Source organism: Budorcas taxicolor, chromosome X (assembly GCF_023091745.1).
Source record: "Budorcas taxicolor isolate Tak-1 chromosome X, Takin1.1, whole genome shotgun sequence".
In the NCBI taxonomy this organism is placed as follows: domain Eukaryota; kingdom Metazoa; phylum Chordata; class Mammalia; order Artiodactyla; family Bovidae; genus Budorcas; species Budorcas taxicolor.
The window spans coordinates 86,599,923-86,613,235 of NC_068935.1; the positions used below are offsets into that span (position 1 = coordinate 86,599,923).

Sequence of the window (13,313 nt, forward strand, 5' to 3'; positions counted from 1 at the left end):
GTAGGGTCGCGTGGCGCCCTCTGCGCCTGCGCCAGGGCACAAGGTGGGGCCGCGGGCGCCCGCATTCTGGCGTGCGCACAAGGGTAGGGGGCAACGGTCAGCTGTCACCCTGAGGTGGGTGGCAGCAGGATGGCGACGGCCTCTGGGTCATCGGACTTGGCTGGCTCCGGAGCGCCCTCGCCTGGTGGGGGGGCCCAGGCGGCGGCAGCTGAGGAGGAGGAGCGAGAGGTGGTGCGGGTCCGAGTCAAGGTGAGGCTGGTGGCCCGTCGTTCAGCCCGCCCAGAGCTCCCGGGAGAGGGGAAGGTGGTGGCTGTCCTAGGATGGAGGGCGGGACTTGAGAATTGGGGTGTTACGTGAGGGGAGAGGCTAGAGAGCAGAATATTGGTGGCTTGGGTGGGGGCTGGGGGAAGGCTGGACCTGGGAATGCGGGGGCAGAGGGTGGGGCGTGGGGATTGCAAATAGAAGGGTAGGGCCCTCTGGAATGGATAGGAGGAGATTGTGGGTAGAGAGGAGGGGCTATAGGGTTGGAGGAGGGGCCTTAATGGAGTGGAGCCCTGAGAAATGAGGGAGGTTGTTGCTGTCTGAAAAGGAGGCGCTGACATCAGTTTACCATTGTGTTGAGAGTGCACTTTTGTGCAAATCCCCACCCTGGATGAGCAGACACACTTGTCGGGGAGACAAACGGCTAAATAAGGGAAATGCTTCAGACACTGGTGAATGTCATGGGGAGATAACAAAAAAGATTCCGAACTAGGGAGTTACTTTAGCCAAGGTCGTCCAGGGAAATACCCAGAAAGGTATTGAAGGAACAGAGACCCAAATAAAAAGGAGTCACCAATGTGCATATCAGGGGGGAAGAGTGTTTTAGACCGAGAGAACAGCAAGGAGAGTGTTTTAGACCGAGAGAAAAGCTGGGAGGTGGGGATGAGTTTGACATGTTCCCTTAGGTTTCCATATTGCTGGAGCCCAGAGAGTGAGGGGAAGAGTGGTAGGGGGTGGATAGGAGAGGTAAGAGAGGGGCAGATTGTGAAGGGCCTTTGGCATGTATTCTAGAGTAAGAAAGCTGTGGCAGTAGTTCCAGCAAGCAGTGATAGTGGCTCAGACTAGGGCGGTGGCACTGGTGGTGAGAAGAAGAGGTTAGATTCTTGAGAGAAGTAAACATCACTTCAGTGCAATAGAGCAAGCTCAAAGGTAGAGGTTTGGGTGTTCAAAGAAAAGATGCTTAAGCTGTGAGTGAGCCAGTTAAAGAGTGGGAAGGACCTTCCACTCCACCTTCCTCCATCCTAGGACTGGGGGATCTCCACAAGCACAGGCCTGGAGCCAAAATGTGTTCAGAGTAACTTCTGGGAGTTTGGTAGTACCAGAGTGTAAAATTCAAAAAAGCTCCTGTTGGGAATCCTGGGGTTCCTTTCAAAGAGATTTAAGCAAGAGAGTTTTGTAGACAGACATGCTAGATTGGTTGCAGCGTGGAGGACTGGTTTAATAAGGGCCAAGCTGGACATGTCTTTTTGCCTTTTCATACTGTTCATGGGGTTCTCAAGGCTCATTGGAAAAGACCTTGATGCTGGGGGAGATTGAGGGCAGGAGAAGAAGGGGGCGTCTGAGGATGAGGTGGTTGGATGGCATCACGAACTCAATGGACGTGAGTTAGCCTGGCGTGCTGCAGTCCATGGGGTCACAAAGAGTCGGACACAACTGACTGAACAACAAAAGATTGAACATGGTGATCTTGGCAACCATCCTTGAGGGGATGTAGAAGGATTGGGTGCCTGGACTATTGCAGTAGCCTCCTCCTCACTGGACCACTGCTTTCTCCTTTGTCCCCCATGGACTGTTCATAGAGCAGCCAGATCCTGTTAAATCCTGAATCAGACCACATCCCTCCTCTACTCAGAACTCTCCCAAGCCTCCCCCCCTCACTCAGAGCACAAACCCCAGTTCTCTCCATGGCCCAGAACTCCCGCCTTGATCTGGCCCCTGCCACATCTCTACCCTTACTTTCTGCCATATCATCCATGTAATTGTGGTGATGTGACCCCTGATGGCCTACCCCATGTCTTCTCTCCACAGAAATGTGAGAGCTTCTTGCCACTTGAGTTTCGCTCTTTTGCTGTGGACCCCCAGATCACTTCACTTGATGTGTTACAACACATCCTCATCCGAGCCTTTGACTTGAATGGGTGAGTAATGGGGTGTGGGGCAAAACCAGTGGGCCACCCACCTTGACAGCAGTTGTTTGGCATTTTTATTGCTGTTGTTTGGTAGGGAAGGTTGTTTGTTTTGTCATTATTAATATAAATAGTCCCATAATAAACAAATTAAGTTTCAACAGATGTTTCCAAAATGTTCAGGTAGGTGTTACCAATTTACCATCTCAGCAGCAGCCCATAAAGTTTCTGTTTTCCTCACACCCTCACAAACACTGGTTACTAAAAAACATTAGAAAATTTGCCAACCTGATAGATGAAAAATAGTGTCTCGTGGGGGTAAATGTGATGGTTATTTTGGTATCATTGTTATTTTGGAGGAATATATGCACATGGTAACAGACTCAAAGGGTACAAAAATGATGGGTATTTGGGGGGGTTTCCATGGTGACAGTCGGTTCTGGCGATGGCTCAACAGGTAAAGAATCCACCTGCAATGCAGGGGACACAGGAGATGAAGGTTTGATTCCTGGGTTGGAAAGATTCCCCTGGAGAAGGAAATGGCAACCCACTCCAGTATTCTTGCCTGGAAAATTCTATGGACAGAGGAGCCTGGCAGGCTACAGTCCATGGGGTCACAAAGAGTTGAACACAACTGAGTGACTAAACATGTTCATGGTGACAGTAGTTATCACACAACATGCTTTGCATAGAGTTGCTCTGGTGTATCTAAAGAACAAGTTCTTAGTTGTTATTTGACTTTTTTACATAAACATTTTCTGTTGTGAAAAATAGCAACCATACAGCTTACTTTATTTTTTATGCACAAGGCTGCTTGCTTCCCACTTCCATCCCTCAACTACTCAGTTACCCTCCCTAGAGGAGACCCCAGTACCAGTTTTCAGTGTGTTCTCCAGATACAAGCAGATGTGAATCTGTTTCTGTGTTTGTGAAACAAGCTTCCCAGGCTTCTTTTGGAAATGGTCCCTGAGGCTTCCCAGGCACAGGGCCCCTGAAAGCTGCAGTGTTTCCTCTGTCCAGGAAGAAGAACTTTGGTATCAGCTACCTGGGCCGAGATCGGATGGGCCAGGAAGCTTACCTCTCACTCTTGTCTGACTGGGACCTCAGCACGGCCTTCGCCACTGCCTCCAAACCTTACCTGCATCTGCGTGTAGATATCCGGCCTACTGAGGACAGTGAGTACCCAGTGCTCTGGGGGCACTGCCCTGTGATACCCCCATTTCCCCATAGGATGACTCTACTCCTCACAACACTCTTTCACAGTGGACTAAGGAGCAAGGAATCCTAGGTCCAAATCCTAGCTTGGCCACTGGCCCTCAATTTCTTTATCTATAAAGTAGAGATAATGGTATCTTAGGGCCATCATGAAGATTAAACAGGGAAATTCATGTAAAAGTGCCTGAAAAGGTGCATGGCTGCATAGTGAATGCTCAAAAAGTATTAGCTCTAATGACAATAATTATCATATTTATTATAGCATATAATCTAGTGATAATTATAGAATGCAGTATAATAATAGAGCTATAGTATTATATATTTCAGTTATAATAATATTATAAATATAATAGTGCTGATTATAGTCATGTAATTGTATTTATTCATTCATTCATCCTGTACTCACTTTCATTGATTTGTTCCTTTGATCTCTCAGCCACTTTCAGTCTTCTCGTATTTGTTCCCCTAGTTTTGCCTGTACTGGTCCCAGGGAGCCCACAGATAAATTAAGACATGGTCCTGAAAATTTGATTATGAAGCATACATTAGATAATAATAGTGTCAGTGTTAAATTTCCAGAGAATGGTTACGGTATCATGGTTATTGAAGGAAAATATCCTTGTTCTTAGGAAAAACACAAGTATTGAGGGGTAAGGTGTTATGATATCTGCAAATAACTTGGCAAAATAATAAATGTAAGTATATATATGGAGAGAATGAGATGAAGCAAGTGTGGCAAAAAATGTGAACAGTTAGGGGAGTAGATGAAAGATGTATGGATGGTCAATGTATTCATCTTTTTAACTTTGTCATAGATTTGAAGTTTTTTTAAGTAAAAAGTTGTGGAGTGGAAGACATGGTTTCCAGTCTCAGGAAATTCACAGTGCCTATTTGAGATACCTGAATAGGCATTTTATTGATGTCATAATAACATAAATAGCTAACATGTGTTGAACACTTGAGGCCATTCTACACACACAATATTTATTCACTGGATTGTCAAAACAATCCTACAGAGTAGGGATGACCATTATCCCCATGTTACAGATGAGGAAACTGAGGCTCAGAGAGGGGACAGGACCTGTCCGTGTCACAGAGACAGTGGAGGAGTGTGATTTGAATACAGGTGGTGGCTGAACTGGCTTCAAGAGTCTTTGCTCTTAAACATTCGACTATAAAATGTGGGGCTTATTTTAAAAAAGACATTAGAGAAAAAGAATCAGAGAGAGAAACGAGTCAAAGGGAAAGACAGTGACTGAGCCAGGCAGAGAGACAAATGGAAGAAGGCTGGTAGCCAGAGACACAGGAACCTCTGCACAAGCAGCCCTGTGTGCTACTCTGTGTCAGTCACTTAGCTGATTCCCCCAGCCTCCATTTCCTTACCTAGAAAATAGACACAGTAGCACTATTTCAGTAAAGAAATAAAATCTGCTCTGCAATAAACATGTGAAGAAAACCCCAACTATACACAAACTGAGAGGAATGCAAATTACACAGACAGACACTACTCTTTTAGTAGTTAGGCAAAGGGACATTTAAAAGTTACCTTTATAAAGAGAATCAACTTTCCAGTTATTTCCATTCTATTTCTACCATTGTCTTATTTCCAAAACTCCTGCAAATACACGAGTTTGTTTCCAAATTCTGATTCTCTTACATTGATCTCTTTTGTTAAATCCTAAGCCAGTTCCATGTTGTTTTAATCACATAGTTTTATGATATGTTTTCCTTTTTAAAATTATTCCTGAATATTCTTGTGCACTTACTGTTCTTTTCATTTAATAGAATTAGATTATCATTTCATTAAGGTACTGATGGGAATTTGATTGGAGTTGTTTGTTTGTTTTTTTTCCATACCACACAGTTTGCTGGATGTTAGTTCCCTGACCAGGGATTGAACCCAGGCCTCAGCAGTGAAATCTTGGAGTCCTAACCACTGAACTGCCAGGGAATTCCCTAATGAAACTAATCTTTAATTATCCAGTAAATACATTCTCCGTATTAGAAGTAATGTTGAGGTCTCTCTTGGAATCACTGTGCCTAATCTTGATCCCCTACCTTAGGCTTCACAGGTGGCACTAGTGGTAAAGAACCTCTGCCAATGCAGGAGACATAAGAGGCATGAGTTTGATCCCTGGGTTGGGAAGATCCCCTGGAGGAGGGCATGGCAACCCAGTCCAGTATTCTTGCCTGGAGAATCCCATGGACAGAGGAGCCTGGTGGGCTATGGTCCATCAGGTCACAAAGACATGACTGAAGCAACTTAGCATGCAATACAGACCTATCTTTTTGCCCTGCAGGAATTATTTTGGTCAGTTTGATGTGTAATCTTACAGGTCCTTTATTCACACACACAGATACGCACAAATTAGTCCACATATAGAGAGATGTAAGTATATTTGTATTTGTATATGTACACAAATGGTATGTGTTTAACATAAATCATACTATACATTAATAGGTAAGTGTCCAATTGATGGAACTGTTATAAATATTATTAATGGAATTCTTGGGATTGTGTTCATGAATGTGAAAGCAACAGGCATGTTGTGATCACTTAGATGGCCCAGTCCCTCTTTCTGGGAAGAACTCAGTTTCTGTCACCTCTTCAGTTGGAAGATTGCCAAGCCCAGATGGAATCAATCTGTGCATTCATGATGTGAATTCCCTTTCTGTCATATGTATTGCAGATACTTTTTTCCAAGCTTATCTTTTTGTTTTGTGGCCTTGTTTGTGGTGCTCTTTTGGTCCTATCAAAAACTAATGTTTGTATGCAGTCTTGTACATATATCTGTCTTTTTCTGTATGATTTCTGAATTTCTCCTCTTTAGAACATCTTCCCCATCTATATGCTTATACAAATATTCTTCTATTTTATACAAATATTCTCCTATATTTTCTTCTAACACACTTATTATTTTCTCTTTTACATATAAGTCTCTACTCAGTCAACATTGTGATTAGTGGACCTAGGTTTTTTAAAACATTTTTATTTATTTGGCTGCATCAGGTCTTGGTTGCATCATAGAGGATCTTTCATTGTAGTGCCCAGACTCAGTAGTTGTGGCCCACAGGCTTAGTTGCCCTGTGACATGTGAAATCTTCCCAGAACAGAGTATATGTACTTGGATTTATTTCTGGGCTTTCTATATTGAATTCTACCAAGGCAAGCGTTGCATTCCTCCCACAATTTTTTCTGGGGGGGGGGGCTCTTCTTTTTGTTAACTATTCTTAAATGTGAATTCTTTCATACAAACGTTAAAATAATTTTACCCAGTTTCAGAAAAAAACCTATTTCTGGTTGGCAGAATATATAATTTAGCATTTGGGAGATTTGACAATTTTATCATAAGGAAGTGTAGTACATAGCACATATTGTGAATTGTGTAAGGGCCTGAGACAGCACCCTACAATGAACTTGAATGTTTCTTCAGGGAAATGTGTGTATAGTCATACTTAGTGGGTTACGTAAAGACTAGATATAGTCTCATTCAGTTCAGATCCAGTGTTGCCACTAGATGAGTTTGTGCTTGTGGAAATCCTTTGCCCATTTGATTAATGGGTTCTTTCTTTCTTTTTAAAAAATCAACATAGAATGTCTCTCTTTCTTGTCATGTTTTGGTCTTGAGCAGTGCTTTTTCTGACATTCACATAGCTGCTCTTGCTCTCGTGTTTGCCAGGTATACCTTCAGATTTCTTAAATTTTTAACCTTTCTTTGTCACCTAGTTTTATTGTGTTTCTCACAAAAACTCCATAGCTGGATTTATGCTGTTTTACACCACTGACAGTGAAATCTTTTGACCACTTTTCCCCTCCGGTCTCCCCTACCACCACCCACCCTAGCCTTTGAAATGGAAGCTTTGGAACACTTTTCATCCTCATTCTTCTGGTCCCTAACCCTTAACTTTTGGGCTTTGTTTAGGCAGTATTGTTTTTTTTCTTTATCAATTCCAGGCTGTCATTATCTTTCTTTAGAGTTAGTCACTTAACGTTTCAGGAATTCTAACGAACAATATTATACTCCCAATGACAATCTCTTTGTCATTTTATGTCTAACTATATATTAATATTAAAAACTCGTGGCTTGTCACCATGTACCTTCCCTTTTGCCTTCCTCCACCCACCTTGAGCTCTTATAGTCATTCAGTAGTCATTTCTTAGAGAACTTCTTTGTTCCCCTCCAGTAAGATGCATGGGTTGCTGTTGTTCAGTTGCTCAGTCGTGTCTGACTCTGCGACCCCGTGGACTGCAGCATGTCAGGCTTCCCTGACCTTCGCTATCTCCCAGAGTTTGCTCAAATTCAGTCCATTGAGTCAGTGATGCCATCCAGCCATCTCATCCTCTGTCACCTCCTTCTCCTCCTGCCCTCAGTCAGGCTCTTTTCAAGTGAGTCAGCTCTTTGCATCAGGTAGCTAAAGTATTAGAGCTTCAGCTTCAGTGTCAGTCCTTCCACTGAATATTCAGGGTTGATTTCCTTTAGGATTGACTGGTTTGATCTCCTTGTTGTCCGAGGGACTCGCGCGTCTTCTCCAGCACCAGAGTTCAAAAGCAGCAATTCTTTGGCACTCAGCCTTCTTTATGGTCCAACTCTCACATCTGTACATGACTACTGAGAAAACCATAGCTTTGATTATACAGCAGTCCTTTGTCAACAAAGTGATTCTAGGTTTATCATAACTTTTCTTCCAAGGAGCAAGCATCTTTTAATTTTGTGGCTGCAGTCACCATCTGTAGTGATTTTGGACCCCAAGAAAATAAAAGTCTGTCACTGTTTCCATTGTTTCCCCATCTATTTGTCATGAGGTGATGGGACCAGATGCCATGATCTTAGTTTTTTGAATGTTGAATTTTAAGCCAGCTTTTTCACTCTCCTCTTTCACCTTCATCTAGAGGCTCTTTAATTCCTCTTTAGTGCATGGGTTACATATATGCTAATAATCAGAAACTTCTTTCTTTGGTTGTGGTGGATATGTACTGATGTGGCTGGATGGGGGCCCTTGGATCTCAGGCCTGTCATGTCAGTGCTCCGTGGATACTGAAAGTCACTATCTTGCTTTAGGAGTTGTGGAACAGAAGCCCTTTGGCAGTCTGACCTTCTTCCAGTTGTAAGCAGTCTGTTCTTTACCTTTGGAAGCTGGCAAGAGTTTGTCTTCATTCTTAGAATGTGGGCATTTCGCTAGCAGATTAATAAGAGTTAGGAGAGGCCCATGGTCTATGCTATTCATTGATTGATCCTATCTGAGACTTGCCAATCCACTTCTTCATCTCAGGGACACTTTCCTTCATATCTTGGTAATTGTCTCTGCCTGACCTCTTTTCTCCTCCTGCATGTCCTACTTTTTGCCTCTCAGGTTTCCTGGACTCTTCCTCCAGGTCTCTCTGCTTTCCTCTCATCATTAAGCTTTAGCTCTGTGCCTTGAAAAGGGTTTTTCTCTTTGGTCTTTCAGACCATTGGTGTGACCTTCTTCGTTTTACCTGGTGAGTAGTGTGATCTTCTTCATTTCAAGTGTTTTCATGTTTTAGAAAGACCATTCTGGCATCTGTTGGGAGAGAGTGGAGAAGGAGGGGCAGAGGGGAAGCAAGGACTGGTTGGATGAGAGGCATGGTATGAGCTGAGAGAAGAAGTGGAATTGAAGTATGTTCTGGATGCACAAGCCATGGGTCTTGGCAACAATTAGGCCCTGGGAGTTGAGAGATGTCTGTCAGGTTTGGGGCTTAAGCAGTTGAAGAGATAGAGACACTGTTCAGACTTGAGGAGCAGGTCATGTCTCAAATGGATCTCGGGCTCCCCTTGTGGACCCATTAGGTTTGCAGTGCCCAGTGGGACATCCAGGGAGAGGCAGTGACTTGTGGCCCAGGGTTTGCTTCCCCCTCAGCTCTGTGGGAGAAAGTATAGTGGACTTCATGGAAATGTTGCTTAGGGATGGCATTTGCCTGCAAATGACAGTGGCTTGAACAAATCCCAGTTGATTTGTTTCATATAATAGAGTTGGAAAGCCACTGGTCTTTGCTGTTGTCAGCTTAGCAGTTCTGTGGTGCCAGGGTAGACATCTCTTGAGTCTCTCAAACTTACTCAAGTGGCCATTGCTGCTTCAAGCCACATGATATTTGAGGTTGGCAGAAAGGATGCAAAGGGGAGTAAAGAAGAGAGAGAAGGGAGAGACCAAGGACCAGAATTGGATAAAATTAAGCATAGCATTGTCTCTTCTGTGTAATGTGCATGATGTACCTGCTCCAGATACAGATACTTTTGCTAAAATTCACCTGGCCCCTGGAGTAAGATGAATGAGATAAAGATCCCAGTCCTACCATGTCCTTGGCCACTTACTAATTTTTCCAACCTTTTTGTCATGGTCTGTAAGATGAGAATAATGGGTAGTCTATACCAGTTGTGGAAGGAGGACTAGTGGGAAGGTGAGATTCAGGGTTTGGGTTCTTGAGCTTTGGGCCTGACTTTCAAATTTCAGTTCTTTCACCCACTCGCTATGGGACCTTAGGCAACTATTAATACTAATCCTGGCTGTGCCTGTTTCCTCTTAGAAAGTTCGGTTATAATAATAGTGCTCAATTTAGAGAGTGCATGCGTGTATGTACTTCATACACAGTTGCTTCAGATGTGTCCATCTCTGCAATCCCATGGACTGTAGTCTACCCGGTTCCTCTGTCCATGGAATTCTCCAGGAAGAATACTGGAGTGGGTTGCCATTTCCTTCTCCAGGGAATCTTCCCCATGCAGGGGTCCAACCTGCTTTTCTTGCATCTCTTGCACTGGCAGGCAGATTTTTTACCTGTATGAATAGTAAATGAGTTGACATTTGCAAAGACCTCACAACACTTCCTGTCACTCAGCCCTATGGAAGCGTTGTCTAGCATTCTTATTGTTTATATTGATGTTAAGCCCTGGCACATAGTGCTCTCAATAAACATTGCTTTATATTGTTAAAATATTACTATTAGAGTCTACCAGCCATTCTGTGAGACTGTTTCCACCAGAAGATTATTCATGGTTTTATTTTTTGTGTGATTAGAATGACAGAGGAAGGGAGAGTAGAGTGGCTTATTGCCTTGTGGGTGGCCTGGCTTCAGAGGGAGAGGAACCGAGTCCTGAGCTCTGGGGTTCTCATATCATGTCATTCTCTGTGCCCAGGCCCGCTGCTGGAAGACTGGGACATAATCAGCCCCAAGGATGTCATTGGCTCCGATGTGCTACTGGCTGAGAAGCGGTCATCACTGACAACAGCTGCCCTGCCCTTCACACAGTCCATCATCTCTCAGGTGCTTTCAGGGAGCCCCAGGGCCCAGCTGTTATTGGAGGGCAGTGCCTCCCTGGCACCCCCAATTCTGAGCCTGCCAGTTGGCACCTGTCCCTGGCCTACCCAGCTGAACAGTGGCCTCCCCCCACCCCTCCTTCTTTCACAGGTGGGCCGCACCTTGTCTAAGGTCCAGCAGGTGCTGAGCTGGTCATATGGGGAAGATGTCAAGCCCTTCAAGCCGCCCCTGAGCGATGCGGAGTTTCATACCTACCTGAACCATGAGGGCCAGCTCTCCCGCCCCGAGGAATTGCGCCTGCGGATCTATCATGGTGGTGTCGAGCCCTCCCTGCGAAAAGTGAGCCTTTTCCATCATTCATTAGGTCCAGCACTCCGGCACACATGAATAGCTCAAGAGATGCATGCCCTGGGCCGCACTCTCGGGATGGTATGGAAGTGCTCCAGTGCATGCAGCAGTAGGAAGGCAGCCTTTTCCAAAGGAGAGCAGGAGCCCAGGGTGGCTGGGTGGTGATAGGTACACACAAGGGCATGGCAGCTCATCTGTAGACCCGCTGCCTCATCCCTTTCATCCCTGGCCAGGTGGTGTGGCGGTACCTGCTGAATGTATACCCAGATGGGCTGACCGGCCGAGAGCGGATGGACTACATGAAACGCAAGAGCCGGGAGTATGAGCAGCTCAAGAGCGAGTGGGCCCAGCGAGCAAGCCCCGAGGACCTGGAGTTCATCCGCAGCACAGTCCTCAAGGATGTGCTGCGCACCGACCGGGCCCACCCCTACTACGCAGGGCCTGAGGATGGCCCACACTTGCGGGCTCTGCACGACCTGCTCACCACCTATGCCGTTACCCACCCGCAGGTGTCCTACTGCCAGGGCATGAGTGACCTGGCCTCGCCCATCCTTGCTGTCATGGACCACGAGGGCCATGCCTTTGTCTGCTTTTGTGGCATCATGAAGCGCCTGGCTGCAAACTTCCACCCTGATGGTCGTGCCATGGCCACCAAGTTTGCTCACCTCAAGCTGCTGCTGCGACACGCGGACCCTGACTTCTACCAGTACCTGCAGGAAGCCGGTGCTGACGACCTCTTTTTCTGTTACCGCTGGCTGCTGCTTGAGCTCAAGCGCGAGTTTGCCTTTGACGACGCTCTGCGCATGCTGGAGGTCACCTGGAGCTCACTACCCCCCGACCCTCCTGAGCACGAGGTAGAGCTCGTGGGCCCCCCCAGCCTAGTGGTGGACATGGGCTTCGGGAGCCACCGGGGACGGCCCATGCGGCAGAGACACATGCTTAGGCCTGCCGGTGGAGGAGGTGGTGCCTTTGAAGATGCTGTTGACCACTTGACCACCAGCAGCCAGGGGCCTGGTGGCGGGGGGCGTCTCCTGAGGCAAGCCAGTCTGGATGACCTCCAGCAACTCAGGGATAGAATGGGCCCCAGGAGGGACTCCCTGATCCAGCTGCCCTACCCAGCTGCCCTCATCGGTTCCAAGTCTCTCTCTGAGCCCTTGCTGAACTCCTCAGACCCACTGCTTTCCCCCTCTTCCCACCCTGATTCCCCATCCTCCTCGTCTCCACCATCCACCCAGGACGCCTCTCCTGCTGGTGACCAGGCTGCTGGATCCCCCTTGATGCCAGAGGTGGGCTCCCCACAAGACCCTGGGAAGTCCTTGCCACCCCCACCCCCACTGGGCCTGCCCCCACCCCAGGAGTTTGGCCGAGGGAACCCATTCATGCTCTTCCTGTGCCTCGCCATCCTGCTGGAGCACCGAGACCACATCATGCGCAATGGGCTGGATTACAACGAGCTGGCCATGCACTTTGACCGCCTCGTGCGAAAACACCACCTGGGGCGCGTCCTACGCCGGGCCAAGGCTCTCTTCGCTGATTACCTGCAGTCAGAGATGTGGGACTCAGAGGAAGGAGCCGAGGCCACAGCCCCATCTTGATCAGACTCCCTTCAGCCCTCCATCAGCCCCATCAGATCTTCATTCTTTGTCAAGAGGGCCTACACATGAGACCCCACATCCCTGCCTGCCAGCCCTAGACCTGTGGGAGCATAGAGCCCTCTCTCCCCAGGTCCGAGAGTATGGGGCTTTGCTTTGACAGTGCCCCATGGAGGCCCTGGCCTCCTTTTCTGTTTTCTTGTTTTGTTTTTAACAACTGTACTTTGCACACATGAAAGTCACTGTGGTCTGTGTATTTCTCTGCCTTCTCCCTGGTTTGTGTTGTAAATGGAATCCCCAGGGCCTCTTTACCTGCTGGAGCCGAAACACTGCCCATTTCAAGTGAAGGGTGGCTCCCACTTCCCTGGTGACAGGAGAATGGATACTGATAAATCAATTCTAGAAGGTGAGCCCAGGTCAAACACCTCTTGAGGAGGCCTGAAGCTATTTTGTGGTACATCTGTCTGCCTGTAAGGGTCTGGATGATGTCTGTAAATATATGTTTTTAGGACAGTCCCCTGAGTGAGGGATGGGAGAGAGTGTTCCTGACTCAGAAAGGGCAAGATTCGTTACAGAGACTGGGAAGTATGGGCTACTTAGAATCATTGGATGAGCTACCTCTAGCATTGCACATGTCACCATTTCTAAGATCCAGACCCTTCCCTGTAAGTCTTATGCGTGAATGCTAGTGGTCCTGGGCAGGGGTCTAAGGTTCCTATT

General features: G+C 46.6%; 1 protein-coding gene across 2 annotated transcripts; it reads left to right on the forward strand.

The window, feature by feature from the left end:
* The first annotated feature begins 10 nt into the window (after window positions 1-10).
* TBC1D25 (TBC1 domain family member 25) lies at window positions 11-12,825 on the forward strand. Of its 2 annotated transcripts, XM_052663114.1 has the most exons (7): window positions 11-249; window positions 2,071-2,180; window positions 3,189-3,343; window positions 10,532-10,659; window positions 10,804-10,992; window positions 11,235-11,855; window positions 12,237-12,825. In XM_052663114.1, the coding sequence occupies exons 1-7, from the start codon at window positions 130-132 to the stop codon at window positions 12,594-12,596; spliced, it is 1,683 nt and encodes a 560-aa protein (XP_052519074.1). In that variant the 5' UTR covers window positions 11-129; the 3' UTR covers window positions 12,597-12,825. The 2 variants fall into 2 exon arrangements, with proteins under 2 accessions (XP_052519074.1, XP_052519073.1); XM_052663113.1 differs by having other exon boundaries at window positions 11,235-12,825.
* The last annotated feature ends 488 nt before the right edge of the window (window positions 12,826-13,313 follow it).